This window comes from Sesamum indicum, linkage group LG6 (genome assembly GCF_000512975.1).
Source record: "Sesamum indicum cultivar Zhongzhi No. 13 linkage group LG6, S_indicum_v1.0, whole genome shotgun sequence".
In the NCBI taxonomy this organism is placed as follows: domain Eukaryota; kingdom Viridiplantae; phylum Streptophyta; class Magnoliopsida; order Lamiales; family Pedaliaceae; genus Sesamum; species Sesamum indicum.
In genome coordinates, this window is record NC_026150.1 from 10,914,457 (window position 1) to 10,938,546 (window position 24,090).

The 24,090-nt window shown below is 34.9% G+C and overlaps 2 protein-coding genes and 1 pseudogene across 2 annotated transcripts; all 3 read right to left on the reverse strand.

Annotated features, from left to right (window-relative positions):
• The window catches only part of LOC105164335, a 7,894-nt pseudogene extending 2,458 nt beyond the window's left edge, over window positions 1–5,436 (reverse strand).
• Window positions 11,144–12,714, reverse strand: LOC105164336 (zinc finger protein ZAT1). Its single transcript, XM_020694369.1, has 2 exons — window positions 11,578–12,714; window positions 11,144–11,307 (listed from the first exon to the last, which is right to left on the reverse strand). Exon 1 carries the CDS (start codon window positions 12,445–12,447, stop codon window positions 11,629–11,631), a length of 819 nt encoding a protein of 272 aa, XP_020550028.1. The 5' UTR covers window positions 12,448–12,714; the 3' UTR covers window positions 11,144–11,307; window positions 11,578–11,628.
• On the reverse strand, window positions 22,001–23,462 carry LOC105164447 (zinc finger protein ZAT1). The gene has a single exon (XM_011083097.2). It carries the CDS (start codon window positions 23,342–23,344, stop codon window positions 22,088–22,090), a length of 1,257 nt encoding a protein of 418 aa, XP_011081399.1. The 5' UTR covers window positions 23,345–23,462; the 3' UTR covers window positions 22,001–22,087.

A 24,090-nucleotide genomic window follows, 5' to 3' on the forward strand; every position in this document is an offset into this window, starting at 1 on the left:
AGAATTCATAAAAAGACAATCAAGGTAGAGGATAAGTACTTTAACGCCTCAGCCATCCTCCCAACTTCTGCCAACATGAGTGCATATACAAACTTATATGGTTGGAACGGGAGCAGCACAAACTGAGAGTTTCCAAGGGTTTTTGAATACTCATATATCTCCGTCCTCTGTCGAAATATACAATGGTCAATCATGTGATTGGGCTCATACCAGAATACAACATAGAACTATAACAGATTTGTGCTTGGGCGCAGATACCAGTGTACTAATACAAATAATTATAGGCTTCAATCTTATGCTTTTGAAAGTGAAACTGTAGCCAGAGGCACCTACCAAGGACAATGGCTTGAGCCCAGTCCATGGACCAAAACTAACTCAAAGTCTCAGATAGAAAGTATATTCTCCAAATGTTCTCAATTACTCAGTAGAACAAGCACTCTGCAAACTTAATTCACGCACTAAGGCATACAAGTCTAGAAGTACTAAAATTGTAGGGAGAATTATTGCCTATGAAGCATTAAAATTACAAGCGATGCGCAACAGAGAATGCTTAAAGAGTAATGCTAAGCACTCAACAGAAACAAGAGAGGATGTGAAATAGAGAGTCAAAGAGAGCATGAGAAAACACTTATAATTCTTATCGTTATGCCTTTATAAGATTTTGTTCTTCTTTTCCCTTTCCTTATTATGTAGAGTTCCTGCCAGGGTGACATCCCAGTGCCCTAGGAAGTGGATTAGATGTTTCAGAAACTAGAAGAAACGAATGCTTGAAAAATTGATAACTTAGCCCAAACCTGAATTGCTTCGGGACTTGCATAAGTCCGTGGATATTTCCAGTGATCTGCACCAACAAGACACAATCTTGCAGTGTCGGAATATGGCTCAAAGCTAGCTTCCGCAACCAAATAGCAGATGTGAGCAGCAATTATCTGACAACCACCATCCGAATATCCAAAAACTTAAAAGCTAGTAAGTATTGAAAGAACTTACAAGAATAAGGGAAGAAATACTTCTAAGAATAAACCAGAACATACATCACTTCTTTCCTTCCACAAACAATCTCCAAGATGGATAAGCACAAGTTCATCATCCTTTGTTCTATTTGCAGTTATCACCGCCAAATTTTCTTCCCAGTCGTCCAGCATACCATTGGCACCAAACTGCAAATCACCAACAAAAACATAGCAGCTAATAAAATTTCAGCAGAACCTTCATAAAACATAGAGTAATGGGAACAGAGGAAGATACATGGAAAAAATTTCCAAGTAAATCCTCTACTGATATGTAACACAACAAACTCACTAAAACCCTCTTAGGAACAAGTATTATAGGGGACAATTGCTTGCTTACTAAAAGGTACAGTAGCAGTGCAAGACCTTTATTGCAAATAAACATTAACTTCATACCTGCGCTGGTTGCTGAGGCATATTTAAAGCACCAGGCATGCTAGTTATAGCCGTGCTATCTGCTGAAAACACATCAGCTGGTTGACCAGCAATTAGAAGGCATAATGTTCGCAAAGGTGATCCTGCTACCAACTGGCGAAGTGCCATTTGCTTGACAGTTTCAACATAGAACTGCATATGTTTGTTTTAGCAAAATGTTATAACAAAGGCATATAAATTTGCTTGACAGTTTCAACATAGAACTGCATATGTTTGTTTTAGCAAAATGTTATAACAAAGGCATATAATAGGTGATGAGAAGGCTCTATCTGTTTCATTAACCAGAGAGGTGAGGCATTTTAGCAACTAACTTGATCGCCAAGTTGTGCAGCAAGGACAAGGGCAGGACCCCACAACTGACCATCCTGTGCACACTGTAAGGCATCTTTCTTTCTTCCAGAAACCAGAAGATTTTGGACCTCCATAGCAGTGACCTAAAATATGAAATGCATTCTTATAGATAGAAGTTGCCAATAAGAATTGCGATAAATTGGTAGGGTACGCCATCGAATACCCGCATTTGCTCTTCAGATGGCAGGTGCTGCAAGCATTGGGCAACAGCACCATACTGACTAAACTGCAAACCTTTCCCTTTAGCAGATGCAAACAGTTTAGCAACTGCTGATTCTGGAGCATCGCTTTCCTGTTGGAATGACAAATGAGGAAAAAACAGAACCAGATCTGTCAGGCCTAGACCAAGACAGCAATTGTATAAGCACCCAATTTCACAAAAGGCATAATAGTTGTAAGAAAGTGATATACCCAGTCCTCAAACCATGCAAGTATAAGGTGACTTTTTCCAATCGCTATAATTTTTTTACAACCTAAAGGAACATTACTGCACTAATATTTTCATGTCTAGGGAACTGCCCACATTGAAGTTCATTTGGATGCACAAGAGTGGTCATTCCCTAAAACTGCATTGTCGAAAGCAGTAGAGGAATAAAGGGAAAACAATAGTTGTTCTGTTATGGTAGTTGTCAGTGCAGAGGCTAAAGATCATGATAAATCTTTTATGTTTTTTCCCTGCAGTGTTGTTCCACGTAAAACATATTTCAAATTAGAAGATCAGACGGATCACATGCCAAAAGTTGTAAACAGTAAATGACATAATAAACTTGCAATAACAATTACACAAGATTAGCAGTTAATCAAGTTTCTTGCTTGTAAGTAACCATGAGAATATGCAAAGAAACAAGCACAACTAGAAAACAGAAACTTATTATGAAATATGCACTAGGGGATACAATCCAAATAATAAAGAACAAATCCTTCATTCACCAAAAATATAAGATCTACCTTCAAAACAGCATCCGTGCCGTAAGGAGATCGAAGTTTCCCATAATACTGACAGGCTATTTTAAGCAGCGAAAGGAGCAATCTCAAAACTTCAGCTTTTCTGTAGTCCATATCAGCAGACTCGAGATCTGTCATTCTCTCATCAATCCATTTGTTCAACTCCTTACTGCCAACACTTCCACTGGTAAGAGGACCTGGAAGGGATTGCCTACAGAGAGCCTGGAAATAATTGCTGACACGCATTCCATGGGTTGAAGTACCAATTTTGGCATTCATGACTTCTACTAAGTTTAGGACAGATATTGAGCCTCCGACGGGATTCTTCACAAAAACCAGAAAATTTTAGGCAGGTGGTATAAGCAAAGTTGATAAAGAAACCTACAAGACAAGGTTCAGACACTGACCTGACTTCCAAAATTCGAATTTTCAGAAGAGTTATAGTGTTTCATCACAATGAGCTTCCCACCAAAACCAAAAGCAACTAAAGCATGTGAAGGACGACCGGCAGACGACCTTCCAGAAGCAGACGCAGCAGCATAGGAGATTTCAGCACTCTGAATCTGTGAAAAGTTGAGCGGATTTTGATTGCTGTAGTAGTCATTCAGAAAATGGTTTTGGTCATTTTGATTGGTTTTGGAATCACCAAAATGTGGACCCAGGTTCTGACCAACCAAATGTGAAGCCACGGAAAAGTTGTTCTGACCTTGACTTAGATTCTCATAATATGAACCTTTTACTCCAGAACTCTGTTGACTTCCATGAGCACTAACAGAAACATTCTCTCCATAGTGTTTTTCCGTTACGTGGTTTTCACTGTATGGTAAAGTAGCATCACTTCTGGAAACAGTTTCTGGTAGCCACATTCTTGAGCTCTGTTGATTGTAGTTGCTGACTGATCCGACATTCTTATCTTGGCCTTGGCTACCAAAGCCTTGAGGAATGTAATTGTTACCTTGATTATGTGTACTGTATATTCTCTGATCATTGTTCCCAGAAAATATATCAGGTGATGTATATCCATCCTGGTTAATCTGGTCCTGAACTTGGGCGTTAGACTGGTCGGATGCAGGGTATGACTCCAAAGGGCGCCATTCCTGGGCAATGGTATCATAATACCAGCCAGGGTACTGAGGATCAAACACCATATGAGGTGGGTAACCATTATTGTCATGAGAAGCTTGATTCCAGTCTGATGGAATCGCATTGCTGTCGCCACTCATTTCTGAAACCAGGTTCCAGTTAATAGCGGATTCTGTAGCATAACTCGTCTGAGACGCTTGATTCAAATTCGTAACACTCCCTGTTCTACCAGCCTGAGCCACAGACCCAGCGACGGATTGAGCAGTTTGCTGCATATAAGACAACTCGGCCTGCCCGTCTATCACTCCCCAAGTAGAATTTATATTAGAGTCAACATTTGCTTGCACACTTGCAGCTGCATCATAACCATCAACCTGATACCACTCTCCAGTATTTGGATCATACTTCCAACCTGGGTACTGGTTTTCCCAATACTCAATGCTATTCAGATCCTGCACATTTGAGCTCTGATCTGCTGCAATACCATCATTATATGCCTCGCTGTACAGCCAATAGTTGTTCGAGTTGCCCAGGGAAGTGGATACATGTACATCATTCCCAATAGCAACCTCTGGCCCATTATTCAAACTTTCCCCCGCCATAATCCCTGATGCATCACCAGCATTGTCCCCTCCAAATTCGCTGAGAAAGTCTGAGTATGATCCAAATCCATTGCTATCATTCTGAGCTAAATCAGCATGAAATGCATTCCATTCAACTTCCTTAACTCCAGGAGCCCTTGATCCACCACTACTCTTACTCTCAGTAGTCCCATCAGAGAAACCCTCCCTGGTACTCGTACTCACCACTGCCCCGTCAAACAAAACTTCAGCACCACTAGCATTGGCATCTCCCGGTTTTAGAATCAAGTTATCAAAGTCAGATGAATTGGATGGCACTAATGGTTTTCCAATCTCCTCCACGGTTTTCACTTCATTTATCTGTTCAACCGTCTTCGCTTCCGCACTTAGATCATCAACTCTCTTATTGTTACTACCGCTAATATTATCAAAATTAACCTCACCATTATTCTCAAGCTCATTGATACTCAAATTCGCAAAGGCCTTAGCCTCGTCGGATTCATTCCCATCCGTCAAATTAGGGCCACCAGATGCCGAGGAGTTGGCGACTTTAAAGTCCATATCGTCATCATCATTTACTAATTTGTCAAAAAAATCCTCATCCGTATTATCCTCCACCTCGAATGGAGGAGGATTCGAAGCCATTCCACCACAATTTCCAAAGCCGCGAAATTCAAAACCCTAATTGATTCGTGCTAACAACACGCAGATCCAAGGTTAAAACCCACCTAATTCAACAACAAGACCCTAGACAAACCAAATCGAGCAAGATCAAGGGTTTTACGACTTCACCCCAATTTGAAAACCAAAACAAGAACACAAACACCTAAAAATTCTGCAATTTTGTAATTTAATTCAACACATATCACCTTAGATCAATTCAGGATTCATACAGAAAAATCTTTAACTTACATCTTTTTGTACGTACATCGAGAGAGCGGGAGAGGGAGACTGTGAGCAGTAAGAACAAAAAACAAGGCCTCGATCTCACTCCGGAGGGTCTCAACTACCCACCGAAAACTTGTTTTCGACCCCCCAATACATATATTACCAGAAATTCATTTTAAATCCCTTTCAAAGAAAAAAAAATTCATTTTAAATCATTTTTAATTCTAATAAATCTTTTCAATATAAACACTATATTTAGTCCCTTAAATTTTTATTTAAAATTACTTTAATCTCTCAAGTTCAGTTTTTTACTTCGATATTCTTAAACTTTAATTTTTATCTCAATTTGATCCCTTCGACCAAAATTGATAATTACATCATACATTGTCGGAAAGAAATGCGAATTCAATTATGAAGGACTGATTAAATTGTGTCACTTCGTCAAATAAATATGACAAAGTTTTTCATCCTACAAAGGATTTTTCAGCAAATGAAAATAAAGGCAAAGAGAAAAAAATCAAAATCCTCTTTAGCCGCATTCAAGAATGTCCTGATGTACAAGACAAATCCTTTTTAGCCAAATTCGAGGAGATCAATGGTTTTCAAGGCAAATGCAAGAAGATTGTCGCGGAGATCATCAATGTTTCTGAGTTCATACTCTTACCCTGTTAATAATTTTACGTGATTGAAATTTCTATCTTATTGAAAATTCAGATAGAAATTAAATATATATATATATAAATTTTACATTATTATCTTTAAAATAATATGTATTTACATTTTTCTTTATAGACTCATTTCAAAAAAAAAATATATCATTAAAATGTCATAATGAAACTTACACAAAATAGATATATAATATATTGAATAAATAGGCGATTCAATTTACTTCCTCCAACTATATGCTTGATTAGTTTGTAACAATTTTTATTTCAATTTTACCCATCATTTACTATACTTTATAAAGAATATTGAAAGCCCAAAATTTTATTTACTTTCAATAATATAAAACAATTAATTTAAATCTTTACCAACTATAAAAATAACATATTTGAATTTTATAAATTTTATTTTATAGACTAACTAAATAATTTCTTTGTCAATTATTACAAGTAGGTAAATAATTAATACTTGTAGGAAGAGCCTATGCAAGTTATGGAAATACCTTGACAAAATAGTTTCGTAGCTGACTATTTAAGTTTGTTCGAACTAATTAATAGTAACATATCGCCGATAAAGTCTAGCTCAATCAGCCAAGTTGAGGCCCAATGGATATAAGGCCATGAATGCAAACCCCACATTGACTATCAGGGGGTTATTTAGGACATTTTCCTGTTTAGTCATCCAATTTAACCGTACTAGGTAATAAAAGACAACACCAATCAGGGAGCGTACGGTTTAAAATAACAAAAAGTAAAAAATAAATAAAATTAGCATAAATTTATTTACCACAATGGTAATCATATTCTAATCTATCATTATTTAATCAACTCACCCGAAGCAAAGGAGGCCGAATAGTAGTTACTGATAAGATAGAATTATATGATATTGATTATTGTAATCGATTTATAAAAAAAAATAATAGTTCATTGCTTTTACTTCAAAAAAAAAAGAATTAAGGTATTAATTGTATTACCTTTTATTGACTATTGAAATTGCTAGCAAATTATTTTTTGTGATAGCTATTATATATAAATATAATAATTATAAATATATTTTAATTTTTGTAACATTTATATATTAGAATTTTTTTTTTTAATAATGGCACATAAGAAAATTGAATCAATTAGAAAATTCATTAATGTTAAATACATTAATATAGAAATAATAAATATAATAAATAAATGAGTAAAAATAAAAGTTTAAAATCCTTGGCTAAGTGCTTCAAAATAAAACGCTGCATCATAAACGTTAATATAAGTGTTTTATTTATAAAAGGTTAAGTTTTAAATTGAAATAATACCAATTGAACCACAGAGGTAATGTGATATCATACGAGTTGTGTGTAATATGATATGATTGATAATGAGATATTATACGAACTGTGTTTTGTGTTATATCAATAAAAAAACAAAAAAAAAATTATAATTGAGATGATAATAATCGACAAAGACCATTGAATGATGCACTCTAACTTGGGTAAGCTTGTCCCTAAGAAAATGAACAATAACCTCATGGACATGTTGTGGAATGTTGCATGATTGTGGATGTGGGTTACTTCATGAATTTCTTGTAATTGCATAACAGATATCTGCTAGTTGGTGTCATTACATAAAATTTGTCTGACTGCAATGGATTATATATATATATATATATATATATATAAGCTAATTAGCTATATTTATTGAGCAAACAACTCACTCCTTGCCCCACATTTTTCAGGAGATAAATCACAGTAACTAATTGAATTGGATCATAACTCATATTTCGAGTTTTATTAGGTGGGTCAGCAGTGTCATTTTGAGTTGGGAGTTTTAGCTATAATTGCTTAGACACTAAATTTTCAGTGAATTTGTATTTTAAGTTTTGTAATATTTGGAACTACACTTTTTTTCTTTTCATATGTTCATAAATGCTATAGTAGAGTATTAAATACCAAATTATAACAAAGTATTTAATTGTCTGACGTCCATATAATATATTGGTAAAAGAAAAATAGGATTTATTTGATTGGGTTTAGTAAAAATTTTTTATAAAATGGGTTATAATTACGGAGGGTGTATTACAATTAGTGGTATTAAAGTATAGTGCTGTAGGAGGTTGATCTGGCTCGAAATATGCGGCCTCCTTTTGGGGACCCAAATCAACTACGTAATCTTCCCAAATCTCTTAATGGGCTCTGAGGATTGAAACAAGCACATTAGGCTCGTCGGATTTGGCCCCAACTAAAACCCTCTGACACTCAAGTTAGTTCAAGTCGAGATAGAAATATGCGATTAGAAGGCGTATGATCAAAGGTAAAAAATACAAGTTACCTCAAATGATTTGTGTTCGGGTATTTATAGGGTCCAAATGTACACTGTTGACAGCGTCACGTGTCGTAATCTGGATATTCCTTACTTTTCATTGTACGGTGGACAATCCATCCTGCCATTCCGGGTCAGTTTATGGGTTGGAGCTCTAGCGACCCGACCCACGAGCTGATACGCAGGTCCTGCTATATTTTGTCCATTTTACCCTTAAAAGAGGGCATTTTTTATTCTTTTATCCTAAAATAAGGGCAATCCTCATCAGAGATGCTATAAGTTGCGTGAAACTTATCCAAGTGATCCTGTGGATCTTCCATCTTATTGTACTAAAACAAGTGGGAAATTTTTATTCTTATAGGAAGGGCTTCGCCAATATATTCATTGCAAAAGGAATGTGTCTAGGAGGGGCCACTCAAGGTGAAGTCAACAAACTCCTGGACCTTGTTGTGCCTCTCTAATGCCATACATGATGGGTGATACTATGTCTGAGCCTGAGGGGTTTTGTTAAAATTTCCACACAATCTTCTTTTTGCAATCCAGTCCCTACTTTCAGTAAATTTTTTGTGGTTAAAATTCAGTCCTTTAATCTAAGTAAATCTTATTCATTTATTTGAATTTCAATCAAGCCATGTAAGATAATACCACCCAAGTCATATAAACAGAAATAATTATATTATAGTTAAGTGATACTGGCCGATAATTGATTGCATGATATCTCTAATATTTCTCTTGACGTCATCTCTAAGACTAAAGAGCTTATGATTTGCAATCACAATTACGTATTGTGTCGAGATAAATCGATGCCACGCTCGAATGGAGCGAGTTTGAACCCAATTAAATTGGTGTTAAAATAGATTTGAATTAAATTTTGTTGAATCCGTCAAGGTCTCGAGTGAGTCCCAAGTTTTGCAGCCCCCAACCCAAACCTCTAGGGACTCGAATTCGAACCAGACACAATAATAATTAATCTATTTTTTAAGTTTCAAAATTTTGAATTTTGAGTTTTTTTTGCCCACTTCACTTATTTGAAAATAATATTTTAATTTAAGTATAGATGATATTTGCTTCACTTCAATTATATTTGCTTATTAGTGCCCAATAGTTCAGAAATATCAATTTTGTTTGAATTTATAACTGGTGAATCAATAACTTGTTTTAAAATAGTTTGTGCAGCATATGAATAATAACATATTTGGGTGATTCAAAAAATAATTACATAATTTATAATTTTTACTGTTCAACTATAAAATATTTGATTCACGGATCAAGCATGCCCCTAACAAGTTTTGGACAGCGGAGCAACGTGGGGCGGGAAAGGGCCCAAAAAATGCTAGGGTGGGACAAATTTTGGGTCCGAACTGGAGTTAGCAAGGCAAGTCCTGGGAACTCCAACCCACCCGGCTGCCAACCCTAATCACAATACACATTCAGAGCTCATTTGAATTGACCATGCAAAAATCAAATTAACAACCAATTGATTGAATTAACATCACTCCACTCAACGAAAAAAAGAATCCTAAGTTCAATCTCGTGTTTTCTTTTCCGACTCCCTACCTCTATTATATTAAAAAACAATGGAGTTTAAATACTATTTTAGAAAATTCAATAAGAGTCTCATGCTTCTTCGTGATTCCTTTCTTTCTTTCTTTTACCTAAAAAGTCTACGCTTGATCATTACCATTCAAATATTTAAATTGATATTCAAACTCGAACCACTCATATCAAGCAATGTGAAGAATGAGGCCTGTAAATACAGATTGACGATCAAATAAATATATTAATACATCAAATCGACTTAAATTGAATAAAAACACGCAAATTATAATATGTTGGAATAATTCCAAACTATTAGCTGAGTCGAGACGTCTGCAGGACGAATTTGAAAAAAGTTGAACAATCTTGAAATCAAACTTTGACAGATTGAAGTAAGTTGAAATTTCTAAGTGCAAAAACTTTGATCTTAATTAACTATGGGAGGGAAGTTAAACTAGTTGTTGACTGTACCAACCTCTACTACAGCTTATTCATTGTACCCACATTACTTTTCCATAGGGTTCAACTTCCAATATTCCTCAATTATGACCAAATGAATTGCTACCTAAAATTATCTCAAAAAAAAAAAAGAGTGATTAAGAATTCGAGTATAACACAATTTATATATCAATATTTTTTTAGATATATATTGATGGACATAGTGATAATTACAAAATTATTGATAACGGATGTAATAATCAATTACATAATAAGCTTAATATAGTGATATATATCCCAACACAGTCTAATATTTCTAGGGAGCGGAGTGTGATGAGTTCGAGGCGAATTTGATCGAACCAGTACTCGTCCCTTTATTTTAAAGACCAGTGATCCACTCTAACACGAGCGGGCTCGGTCCACCTTTGTCATAGTTGGACCCGGAACTCACCTACTAATTTTTTAATTAATTAATATACTTTTTAGAAAAATATAAGATTATTGATTATAATATTTAATAAGTATTGCTATGTTAAAGTATAATTTATTTTCAAGTATATATTAAATAGAACTTAAAATTTTGAAATGAATTATCGCTTTCTTTCACCGTGACGAGATATGACCTCTAAAGTAAAATTTTCGTCTGATTAAATACGTGATAATGAGATTTATACCCTCTAAAAGAAATAGTCAAATTGATACAACTAACAAATAGTATACAAAATATAGTGCAAATTGAAATATCAATTAAAAAATTAAATAAAAACATTATGATAAACAAGTCTTGATCCATCTAAAAGTTTCGACTGTGTCAAGAAAGAGTTGTGTATAGGTGAAGGGACAAAGCCACAGTAGAGAGTGATGAGAGAGAAAACAAGTGCAGCTTTTACTGCTCTTTTTTGCAGACTGAACGCAAATATTAGAAAGCACAAAAACAGATCAGAAACACAAACAATTAACAGCTGGAAACAGGAACAGAACAAGCTTGCAGAACTGGACACTCAAGATTCTTGTGCCTCAAGCCAGTTATCAGTCATATGCATGTAAAACACACACACAACACGCACTCCATCCCTGCAGAAAGTTTGCAGTTATTGAGTCAAAATACAAGAACAGTAACCTCAACATTTTGCATTCCAAGATCCTAATTAAAGCGAGATATCAACTACCCAGAGCAGGAAATAGCAGAAAAGCGGCTGAAACCATGGATGGCTTTATGCAATAAAGTGAAATGAGAGTTTGATTGAGTTTTGTGTGAACCCCATTTGACAAAATATACAAAAACAGAGCCTGAAATGAGTCTTGGATTGAAAAAGGTACCAAGATGGGGTCACGAGTCTCAACCTCTTAACAACTTCTGTGGCTGTGCATTTGATGTGATTGACAAATTCAGCATCAGAAACCGAAACATCTTTCTTCACTAACAAACTCCTCAGGATCCTCATCCTCATCTTCGATTGCAGCAGCAGCAGCCGCAGGCAGATTAAGATCTATGGAGGCGTCATCTTCAAGCTTATCAGAAACGTTTGTGCCCACAAATTTTGAGGCCAGAAGATGTGATCTCTTGTGCCCTCCAAGAGCCTGAGCTGACCTGAAGATTTTACCGCATAATGGGCACTCATGAACTTGCTCTTTAACCACAATCTCCTTTGGTTTTCTGAAGAACTGATCGGTGTCGGAGAACCCATCAAATGAACTCTTGATTTTCTTAAAATGACTAGCCCTGTGGCTGCCCAGCCCCTGAGATGACTTGAAAACCTTGTCGCATCTCTCACATTTGTAGACTTTCTCACTCGTTCTCGAATCCTCTGAAATTCTCCACACATCCCGTGAAAGCATAACCAGGCACAAAGCAACATCTTCTTCCATTAATGGCTCTCCGTCATCCACACCCTTCGCCCTCTTGAATCTAGACTCTGTCTCGAAGAACTCGGGATCTACCAACCGCAACCGCTTCTTCGGATCCTCTCTCAACCCAAAAGAGAGAGAGGATTTCTCGGCGCTGCTTTCTCTTTCTCTCTCATCACCTTCTCGCTCATCACAAGAGAAGAACGAGGAAGTCGACTCGGTGGGCGGATCACTGGGTTCCTCTTCTTGTCTCTGGGGTGTCTTGGGTGGGAGCGGCAATGCGGCGTAATGGGACCTCATGTGACCACCCAAAGCCTTGCCATTGGAGAATCTCTTGGAACAAAGCTTGCACTCCATGCCCGCCATTAACCAGGCAAAAGCAAATCAAGATCCAAACGTTACTTTTACCGATATATATACGCAGCCCATATAAATGGGGGTTGTTTGCTGTTGTGTTTCTCTCTCAAGAAGAAAGCTTCGATGGGGATATATAGGTGAGAGAGGGGAGGAAGCGAGGGCAGTAAAGGAGAGGTGTGGGTGACAAGAATTCCTCCACCGAAAGGAACTGACTGGCGACTGCGCCAAAAATGTGATCTCACAGTACAAAAATTTTAAATGTATTTTTGTAATATCTATTTGTATTGTATATCAAATTTGAAGAAAAAATACATAGATTTAATGGTTTTCATTTATTAGCAGCTGAAATTGGAATTGAAGTGAAGCAGAAATTAAATTCAGGGTTGTGTTTGTATTGTGAAAAGAGGATAAGCACATGCTAGTCTTTGTCATTTACAATGAGGAATTTAGGCCAAACCATTTAGTTATTACTTTTATTATTTATTTTCATCTTTACTGTAAGTTATAATCCATTATCTTTTAAATATATTTCATAATTATCTCTAAGTTAAGATTCTAGTAAAACTTAAATAAAGTTTAGGGATGATTACACTCCCCTCCTATGATGTTTGATGTAATTATGTGTAAACCCTTTATAGTTTGAGAAATTACATCTAACATCCTAAATGTTTGCTTCTGTCTCATAAATAAGTCCCCCATTAGCCAAAATTCATCGAATTTGCTGATATTAACAAAAAACTTAAAAAAAGAATATATGTATTTACTCTAGATTGACTTATTACTGACTTATAGCAGGTCAAATAAATATTTTTATGACCAAATTACCTTCATACATCTTCATGCATTAATTCATGTGAGGAGGTATATCTTTATCGTTAAAAGGGGTCTTTTTAATCCAAAGAATTGTTTAACCTGTAATAAGAAAGTTTTAAGTCAATTAATAACAAATATCAATTTTTGTTCTTCTTTTTTTGTTAAGGTCAACAAATTTAGTGATGTTTGACTAACGATGGACTTATTTTTTAGATGGAATCAAACCTTATGAGTGCTAAATATAATTTTTTAAACTATAGAAGGTTTAGATGTAATTATACCAAACTTTAGGGGAGGAAAGTATAATTATTCCTAAAGTTTATGGTATATTTCTTGAATAAAAGATAAAAATGGAAAAACATGTAGACTTTATAAAAGTAATAATCCTTTTTAATTGTTGTGCTTTGCTTGTGTAATGGAGAAGTACACTTTTTTTTTTTATCCCTTTCTTATAAACTCTTCTGAAATTTTAACTTTAAATTTATTATTACAATAGTAATATTTTGGCCTAACACTCTTTTTTTTTTCTATTTTTTTGCGCCGCCTGTTTATGAGACGTCGTGTGTATAAGTGTTGGGTTGATACGTAATTGTTTTGTATTTAAGCATTTGTGGTAATAATTGTCTGCTACAGTGACTTTTTTTGTGGAACCAAAATGATTTTCTTTTTTATTTTTTTGATTTGACGGTGACAAACATGGAAGTGAAGTAATGTTGTTGACGAGGATCTTTGTATTGTGTGCATTGGTGTAGTTTTGCATTTTACAGATTGACAAGATAATTGGTTATCCATATAGTGGTATCAAATCAGGTGTTAATACTATTAGGGTACTGTCCCGCATGCCAACTAATTGATAGAAATAAATTAGAAAGCGTGTTATGTTGGATGTAGCCCACAGTAGTGAGCCTAGAAAATATAAAACCTATTTAGCTATTACAAAATATTATAGGTTTGGAAAATCCTTACGCAAACTAATATTATAAAAGAGAAATTAATCAATGAATAAAAGACAGATCTGAAGAAAACAGTAAAAAAGCAACAAGAACAAAAAGAAAATTGGCTCAGGGTCACATCCGGTAAAGGGGAGTCCAAACCCACCAAACTTCGAAAACTACTTACGGTTGCTTGGCTTACACCACAAAGGACCACTCAAAATTTTCACTAAGAAAACTATTCACAAAGAACTTTTAATCGAAAGTGAGAGAGAGAGGGGGGGACAGAAGTTTTTCCCTGTTCTGTCGTACAACACCAGAAAACTTCAGCAACTTAAATAGAGGGTAAAACATTGATATGAGAGAGAGAGAGAGAGAGAGAGAGAGAGATTGATATTGGGGAGAGAGGAAGACAACTTTGGAGAAACCAAAGAGAAGAAGAAGGGAGAGACGAGGAGACGAGAGAGAAATTAGGTTTAGAGTTTGATCTGCAGAAAGAAAAAGAGAGAGCTTTTTATTTATAGAAAACCGGGTCGGGAGAGGAGTGGGCTGGGTGATGGGTATGGCCAAGCCTTCTAGTAAGGATTTGGGGCGGATTTGGGCTGGGCCTACCTTTTAGGTCATGGGCTTCCACCTTGGACCATGGATCCTAAAAGGACTCAATTCAGGATCCGAAACTAACTTCATCATCGCCATTCGCTTAGGTACCAAGATAGTTCCTGCAAAACAGATAAAGACACTTGTATATTTGGGTTAGAAGTGCAAAGAATATTGAAGAAATTTTATTATCCTAAGTTCAAGATTTTAAAGCAAGCCTTAAATTTTTCTATTTGTAAGCACTTAGTTTCCATATTTGCAGGATTAGATTCAGAATCAATTTTTTTCAAATTAATAATTTTCTTTCCAACTATGTTTCTGATAGAATGATACCTAACATCGATGTGTTTAGTTTTACATGAAAGTCGGGATTTTTGCAAAGTTGAATTCCAGATTGACTGACAGAAAATACTATGACTTTGTCTTTTAGAAACCAATTTCTTTTCACAATCTTTCTAGCCAAATTACTTCTTTAAAAGCTTTGGTAGTTGCAAAGCTTCAATTGTAGACAAGGCAACAATGTGCTGGAGTTGTGAATTCCAGTTTATGCAAGCACCACACAAAGTGAACACATAAAATATAGTTGATTTCTTACTATCTCTATCATTAGCATAGTTAAAATCCACATATCCTACTAAATTAGCACCATTACCACACTTAGAGAATGTTATACCGGTATTCATAGAATCATTTAAGTACCTTAGTAACCATTTAAGAGCATCCTAATGAGGTAACCCAACATTATACATGTATCTACTAAGGCAACTTACAGCATAAGCTATGTTTGGGCGAGTGCTAACCATAAGATACATAACAGATCCTATCGCACTGGAGTATGAAACCTTTTTTATTTGTTCTTTTTCAGATTCAATATTAGGGCTCTGGTGTTTATTTAACTGAAAATGTGCAGCCAAATGAACAAAGGAGGGTTTTGAATCAATCATTGAGATTTTTTCCAATAGAGATTTAACATAGGATTTTTTATTCAGATAAATTATGAAATTATTCCTATTTCTATCAATAGACATTCCTAATATTTTCTTGGCATGACCCAAATCTTTCATTTCAAATTTTCTACTTAAGTTATATTGTAGTTCTTTAATTAATTTTAAAATAGGGCTAGCAATTAGCATATCATCAATATATAACAGATGAAACACAGGAACATAATGATCATATTTAAAATACAAGCAATGTGTTGGATAATTATTTGGCCCATGACCAATAATAATAATGGTAGGCTTTTTGCTCACTTGGATGGCAATTGTTTTGGCCCAAGCCCATGACCCATCGACCCACAACCCGACCCGACCCTACCCGGATTGATTACTTATTTTCTACCAAACCCTCAATCTCTCATATCTCATATATCATATCTCTCTCTTCTCTCTCTCTCTCTCTCTCTCTCTCTCTATTGCAGCCGATTAAAGCTCTTCTTCTCCACCTCTTCTTCATCTCATTAATGGATGCGGTTTTCCCATGGTCTTGGAACTTTGCCTTGGCCGCCTTCTTCCATTCTACTTCCAAGAAGCCATCTATATAATGGTGGTCGATCCTTGGTTGTGGGTTATCGAAAAAGTGCTTCTCTCTTCCTCTCTTCTAAATCCGAGCATACTATTCGGTTCTTTGTGAACCTAACAGTGAGGATCCGTGTGATCTAGAGATATAGCCTTTTATGGCAAGGGCTTTGTGCCAAAACTGTGTGCAGCCGTGGATAGTTTCTTAAGGCTGCCGATCTAAGTGATCGTGAGTAAAGTCAAGAAACGGATCTGGCTCTCTGAGCCTTCGTTTGACCGATTACTTTTGTCGCTTTTAATATTGCTGTAATTTTTGCTTAAAAGCTTTTAATTCTTATATTATTTCTGTATTAAAGGATTCAATACCCTATTTGGTTTGTAATAGTAAATAGGGCTCACCTCCCAACACAATGATCATAGTCACTTATTTTAAAATTTAAAGAATGCATGAACAGATCAAATTTTTTGTTCTATTGCCTAGGTGATTGTTTTAGCCCATACAAAAAATTATTTAGCAAACAAACACAATAAGATTTTTGTTTATTAACAAAACCACTAGGTTGTTTCATATAAATATGTTTACCTAGGTCATCATGCAAGAAAAACAGTTTTAACATCTATTTGTTTTAATTCCCAATCATAATGAGCGGCAAGAGCATAATTCTAATAGTAGCATATTTCACAATAGAAAAGAAATTTTCTGTATAATTAGTTCTTTCTTTTTGAGTAAAGCCTTTGGCTACTAATCTTGCTTTAAAACGATTTGAATCATTTTCTTGTTTTGTTTTGAAAACTCATTTGCAATCAACAACAAAACAACCACTTGATTTTGGGACAAGAATCCAAGTTTTGTTAGCTTGGAGTGACAATAGTTTAAATTAACATATTTTAAAGCTTCTTTATAAGAATTAGGTTCAAAACTTTTAGTATTTAAAGCAAGATGAAAATCTTTAAATCTAGAGGGAAACCTAGATTCTCTTCTATCCCTATCTCTATCTAGCTGATAAATTTTATAAGATAGTCTTTTTTATTTCACATAAATAATAACATAGGCATTCTTCAATAGACATTTGTCAATTTAATTATATGCATGAAAAATGAAGTCCTTAGGCCATCTATATATCTATGGCGTATGGTTGTGCATTTGATGGTAATCATGAACTATGGGTCCAAGGTCTTAACTTTAAAAGTTCTAAGCAAGGATCAACGAGATTAGGACATTATTGATTCCGTAAAGGCTTGTTCACATGACACATGCTCTTTGAAGGATAGGTCTAGTTTTATGAACATTGGTAAGGAGATACTAATGTGTGTGTGAGAGGGTGCTCTTTAGGGAACTAGTGCACTAAATGGCTCAGTCGAAAATTATTCATTCGATTGACAATACTCAAACTTATAATTTCCTCACATGACAATGTAAACTTAGTCTTTATGACCTAAGGCACCGTAGTGACCTTATATTAGATAACTTATACTTTAATTTATTTTATTGTCATCTAGGTGATCATAAAGGAGATATTTTGGCCACAAATCCATCTAATATGAAGGGTAATGAGTGGCACGTCAAGAAATCAAAAACCTGACCTTTAAGGTAGGAGATTTCATGTGCTCTTTACTATTTTTATTAAATAAAACTCTTGGTCAAGGTATTATGGCAACTAGGAGGAGGATTTCCTAGGTTGATCGTTCTTAATCAAGAACTAGAAGGAATTGGCGTATAGCTATTAAGTCAACATGGTCTGGACTCATTATTCATGTCTTGGACTCAATTAGGAGATAATTAATAATGGGACCTTACTTGCATGTTACTCACTATCTAAAGGTTCGCCACCTTTATTTAAAGATAGAGCTTCATGGCTTTTAGTTAGATGTTAATCATGATTAATGGATTTTTGGAATTAAGAAGTTAATTCCATGACTATTTGATTAAAAAGATTAATTGAATTTGATAAGTCGTAATAGTTGTGAGCTCATGACTATCACTAGGGTGAATCTAAGGGGTTACACATTTATTTAGAAAAACTCACCTTCTTAATTTCGATTAATTCATTGGTCTAATTAATTTTGAATTAATTCTAAAACCAACTAATTCAGTGTTGAATTAAAGTTGTAGAAAATTAACTAAAGTAGTTCATAGTTCTTGAACTCAATTAATTTAATAGGATTAAAATAATTGTTGAAGAATTTAACTAGATTAAATTCGATCGGACATGTTTAATTGGATTAAACAAGCTCAATAAGGAGTGTAAAATTAATTAATAGGATCAATTAATTTTAAGAATTACGAGTTTGTTTCCTATACTTAACCACTTAGACAGTTTTGGTTCTCAAACTTTTCGGTTTAACACTTTTAATCCTTAAACTGTCAACTTTTTTAAAGTTGTGGTTCTTGCCATCTATTGGGCCTTGAGTTGACGGAAGACCTCATTTCTAGAGCACGTGAGGCAGCAATGGAGGGGAAAAAAAAAAAAAAAACCCTCCATTCTCCAACATGATATCTTCTATTCGGGTTGCGAAGAATCTACGAGGTTAACAATGGAAGCTCAAATCCACGATTGCGGAAGAACAGAGAATGAGCTTCTGAATTTGCTTGAGACTGAGAAGGAAATTTGTTCTTAGAGCTTGAACTTATTTTTGGTCAATTCTTTCTCAAATAAACAATCGGAGCTTGAAGAAACTGATGGAAATGGATTTTCCAACCGATAATTGAAGAAGACCAAGTTCAAGGCGAGAAACGGAGATTTTTGGCCTACATTGATGCCTCAAGTGCATAACCATCAACTCTAACAACCTATATATTAGATGCACGGACAATAAATATATGAGGACTAAAAGTGTTAATCAAAAAAGTTTGCAGACTAAAACAACATAAGTAATTAAGTATAGGGACCAACATAGTATTTTTTTAATTAATTTGATCGTTGATTAATTTTGTAGGACAAAATTAATTAGTAAAGTTTTTGAAACTCGATTACAATAAATTAAATGAGATTTAATATTTCTATATACCAAACTCTATATATTTTATAGGACAAAATATTATTATTTTGGAAAATATATTTGAGAGAAATAAATTAATAGACGTTAATTTAGAGTTAGGAAAGGAGTCGAAGTGGGAACATAATTCCAACTCTTTTCCCAACTCCTAAGTAGGACTCCACTTCTATTTAAAGGATGGTCTTGCTGGCAAAGCTTTACGAGTAGGATATTTCTTACATACTCTCAAGAAAGATGCAATAGACTGGGAAAGAAAATGCAAGAAATACGAGAAGTATGCTCCGACTAGAAAAAGAATTACTATTGACTACGATATTAGTGGTTATGGCTAAAAATTTTGGTAAATGACTATTATTAATTATGGTTAAATAAAATCAATGCAAAAAACTAATTTTTCTACCATGAAAAAAATATTTGGCACGGCTAAGAGCTATGATCAAAATATTTGTCATGGCTTTTTAGCCATGACAAATGTTTTAGAGACCCTCGCAAAAATCTCGACCAACAGCCGTTGCATGATTGTGGTAAATAACTATTTGTTATTAATCATGACAACTAATCGTAGTTAAATATTATAATTCTTCTAGTGCCCACTCATCCATGTACCTGTTGAACTCTTCCAGGAACTTTCAACACTTGTCCCTTTGCTGAGTGGGGATTGACATAACAGGTCCATTTTTCAGCCGTACAAGGACAACGCAAATTCTTACTGATAGCGTGGACTATTTCAACAGGCGGGCTAAAGTTAAACCCCTTGCCAAGTTACAAAGTACTAATGCTATGTTTGTTTTCATTTTCAAGTAATCTCCTAGATGAGTCAAAATATATGTCAGTGTTTGCCATCATATAGAAATACCTTATCTAGGTGTTTTTAGTTGTTTGAGTATAAATACATACACATATATTACACACATATATATAAATATATATTAAAAAGACATGACTTGATAATGAACAGTAATTCTTGTCCCAAAACGCAATATTAAACATACAATACTTATTTTAAATTATCTCCAAAAAAAATTCAAACATACATACTACCTCTAACACACACTTATTTATTTTTATTTTTCTTTTTCTATCTCCACAAAACACTCAAAAAATAAATCCAAACACTATGTAATATTCCTATGGAAAAACATGACCCCTTCCTGCTACTGGACCTTATAGTGGGCCTGATCTTGCCCTCCTGGGACACATCTGGAAAGACGTGACAATGGGTCTTGGGCTGCCAATGTCTCAAAAATAGGGGGTGTCATAATTCAGTTAAAAATTTAATATTTATTGTCAATATTAATACGAAATTTAATTTTATTTTTGAAAAAATGTTAACTATTTCAAGAAAAATCAAAACCAATTTCAACTGCCTAAACAAAAATTATGGAAAAAAAAAAAGTTACTTCTTTGCATAATTTGGAGCATAAATTCAGTACAAACAATTTTAAAATTTGAAACCAATTAACTGACCAAAAAGATTGAAAAATCTCAATGTTCAAAATAATATTTTGAAAAAGTTTTAAAAAATAAATAGAGATAATTAAACGAAAAAAAAAAGATTTAAATCGAATACAAGAAGTTAAATACCTCATAATGGAATTAGATCAGGAGTAATTTTATTAATAATTAGGGTAAAATTAGTAGTTCGATCTATTAAAATAAAAAGTTGATGGCATGAGTTTCATTTTAAAAGTGTTTTTATAGATTTTATAGATATAAAAAAGTATTTTAAGGGAGCTCCAGTATTTTTTTCTTAATATTTAAGAACTGTTAATAACCCATAATCTATAATTTGATGATCATGTAATATCACAAATGAATAAATTCTCCTATAAAAAAATAGTAAATTTATCTCTCTGTATTTTTTAAAATACATAATTTACCTCCCTATATTTTTTAAAAGGGAAAATTGCAATTTACCTCCTTGTGATTTGAGAAATCAGAAAAAAGAACTCTTGTGAAAAATAAAATAGCAAATTACTCCCTGTGTTTTAAAAAAATAAGCAAATTACCCCCTATATAAAGCATAAATAGGGGGTAATTTGCTTTATTTTTGAAACACAGGGAGATAATTTGTTAATTTTTTTTTCATAGGGAGTTATATGCTCATTTCACATATCACAGGGGGTTAAATTGCATTTAACCCTTTTTTAAAATGAAACAATTTTCCTCCATATCTGCTTCATTTTAAAAAGCACGGGGAGTAAATGTTTTTTTTGAAATAAGAGCGGTGAACTATTATCAATTAAAACAAAATGATTACAATTATTCATGTCGCATATCAATCATTACACCAATCATACTTTGATCAATAATATCAAATAAACGAAATCTAATCAATATCTATTATTCAGTAGAACCAATTATTAAGTCCACGCATAAGGCGAGCCGGGTTCAAACCCAATTGAATTAAGCATCTATAGCGTACGGTGGGATAAATTGCTATCTTTTTTCTTCGTAATCACAGGGGTGAATTGCTATCACCCAGAATCAAAATATATGTATACATATATCAACTAACTGAAAGTGGAAAATAAGTATCCGACATCCGTAGATACAAAACGAAATCCATATAAATTCTCTCTCTTATTCATGTTGTTGCATACACTTATGTAGAAGTATATAACCCTGTATATGATGTATAAGTAAAACAAGCTATGATTTTGACAGTGACATTTTATATGAATGAGTAATAAAAGTGTGTATATGTATAGTTACAATGAATTCATTAGTTTGTATATCAAGTAACATTGATTCATGATTTTCGTCGAACTTGTAAGCCAGCATCACCTTTGATTAGTATATGTCAGTGGTTGAAGCAATCCCCATCTGCAACCACCCTCCATCCAAGCTCACATCTCTTAGATCACTCAGCTTTCTTAGCTTGTCACCTTTTTCTACGACTACCGTGGTTTCGATTTTCTGCTGGCAGCTGTGATTGGCACTGGCTGCCAATTGTTTCAGATACAATCTTGTTGATGCCGGAAACCTACTTGTGTTCTGATCGGAATCCCCTGGAGCAGGCAGGTTGAGATTGAGATCGAGTTGGTGATTGTGGTCGTGATCATGGTCTTGATCTTGATCTTGATCATGATGATCATGGTGAGGTTTTGTGAGCATGGGCTTCTTGTAGAGTCGCTGGCTCTGATGATCATATTGAAAATCTTGGAAATTTGGGATGAAAGCATTGTCTGTCGAAGTGGTGAGCCAATGGCACCGCTTATGCCCGCCCAAGGCCTGTCCGGATGAGAAAACACGTCGACAGACGGAGCACTCATGCATTTTAGGCCGTTTACGTGAGGAGGAAAGAGGGGACATTGGCCGGGTTGCATCCGACTCGGTTTGTGTAAACGACTCATGATCTTCTTGGATCGAATCTTCATCGACGTTGTTGTTGTTATTGTTGTTGTTGTTGCTGCTTTCCTCTTCGTTTAGGCCATCCGATTTGGCTGCAAAACAACCCTTAACCTTCTTGTGACTCGCTCTATGCCCCCCCAAAGCCTGGTGGGAGTTGAACACTTTCTTACAAGCTTTGCATTGGAACAGGCCCTTTTCAGCCACTTCTTTAGCCTTGTTTTCCTCCTTATTATCACTAGACAAGGCATAAGATTTGTTGGACAACATGACCAGACAATTAGCCAGATCTTCTTCCTCGCTTGAAGCCGAGTACTCATGATCAAAAAGCTCGGATTTGGATCCCTGAGACGACAACATCGGCAACACCCTCTCCTTCTCCACACCAAATCTACCAAACGATGACGGTTTCTTCAACTCCCCATCCTCATCGTTACTTGGCTGATGATAGCCCACGAAACGAGTCGTTTTCGCCCGAAGAAAATACGAGTGCTTGTTGTTGCCCCTCAAGTGTTCATCACCATGTGGAGGAATAACATTATTATGATGACTAACATCCCCTATGACATGGGCTCTCATGTGGCCCCCTAATGCTCCTGCACAATTAAAACCCCTATTACATACCTTGCAATAGTGTCTTATCACTTGACTCATTTCTGGCTTGTCCTTTCCTCCATTCTCCACCACTTCCACACCCATTACTGTGTGTTTTTCTGCACTCTCAGGATCCCACAGATAATTTTAAAATTCAGACAAAAACTTTGTTTAATTACTACAATTTCATATTGTTTGATGTGTGTAATATATATAATTTATGTTGAGATGGTTATATAAAAGAGTGTGTGACAGTAGTGAGTGTAATGTGGGGGTTTTCAGGGTACTTTGTAAGAATGGGAGTTGGGGGGAAGTCCTAGTTTTTAGTTGAAATATGTTGCTTGTGGATGAGAGGGATTGGACTGAGGGAGGGGGAGAATTAGTTGAAGAGTAAGGGGAGGGGAGTGAAAGTGAGTGTGTGACAAGTGGAGGTTAAGTATAAGTGGTGGAGAGTCCATTTCTCTCTATTTGTGGTTCATGCACTTTTATTTTTAATTTTAAATATTTTCTAGGAATAACTCTGCATTATTAACGAGTTTTGTATGATAAACGCTCTTTACTTAGTACCAATATACGGAAAGTCAATATGGACTACGTGTCATAGTCAAATTTTACTTGTGTAATGAATAGTACTACCTAGATTTGAATATGTTAAAAAAAAAACAGAATTGTTAAATTAATCTTTTCTTACATGTAAAATTGTTAAATGAACTAATTTGATAATTTTATAAATTTAAGGGACTAAAGTGATAAAATTAAACTTAATTTGACCATTTTACCCTCCAAAAAGTCAAATTCCAGCCATATTTTTATCGAAAAATGGTCAGCGGGACCAAACTGAGACAAAAATT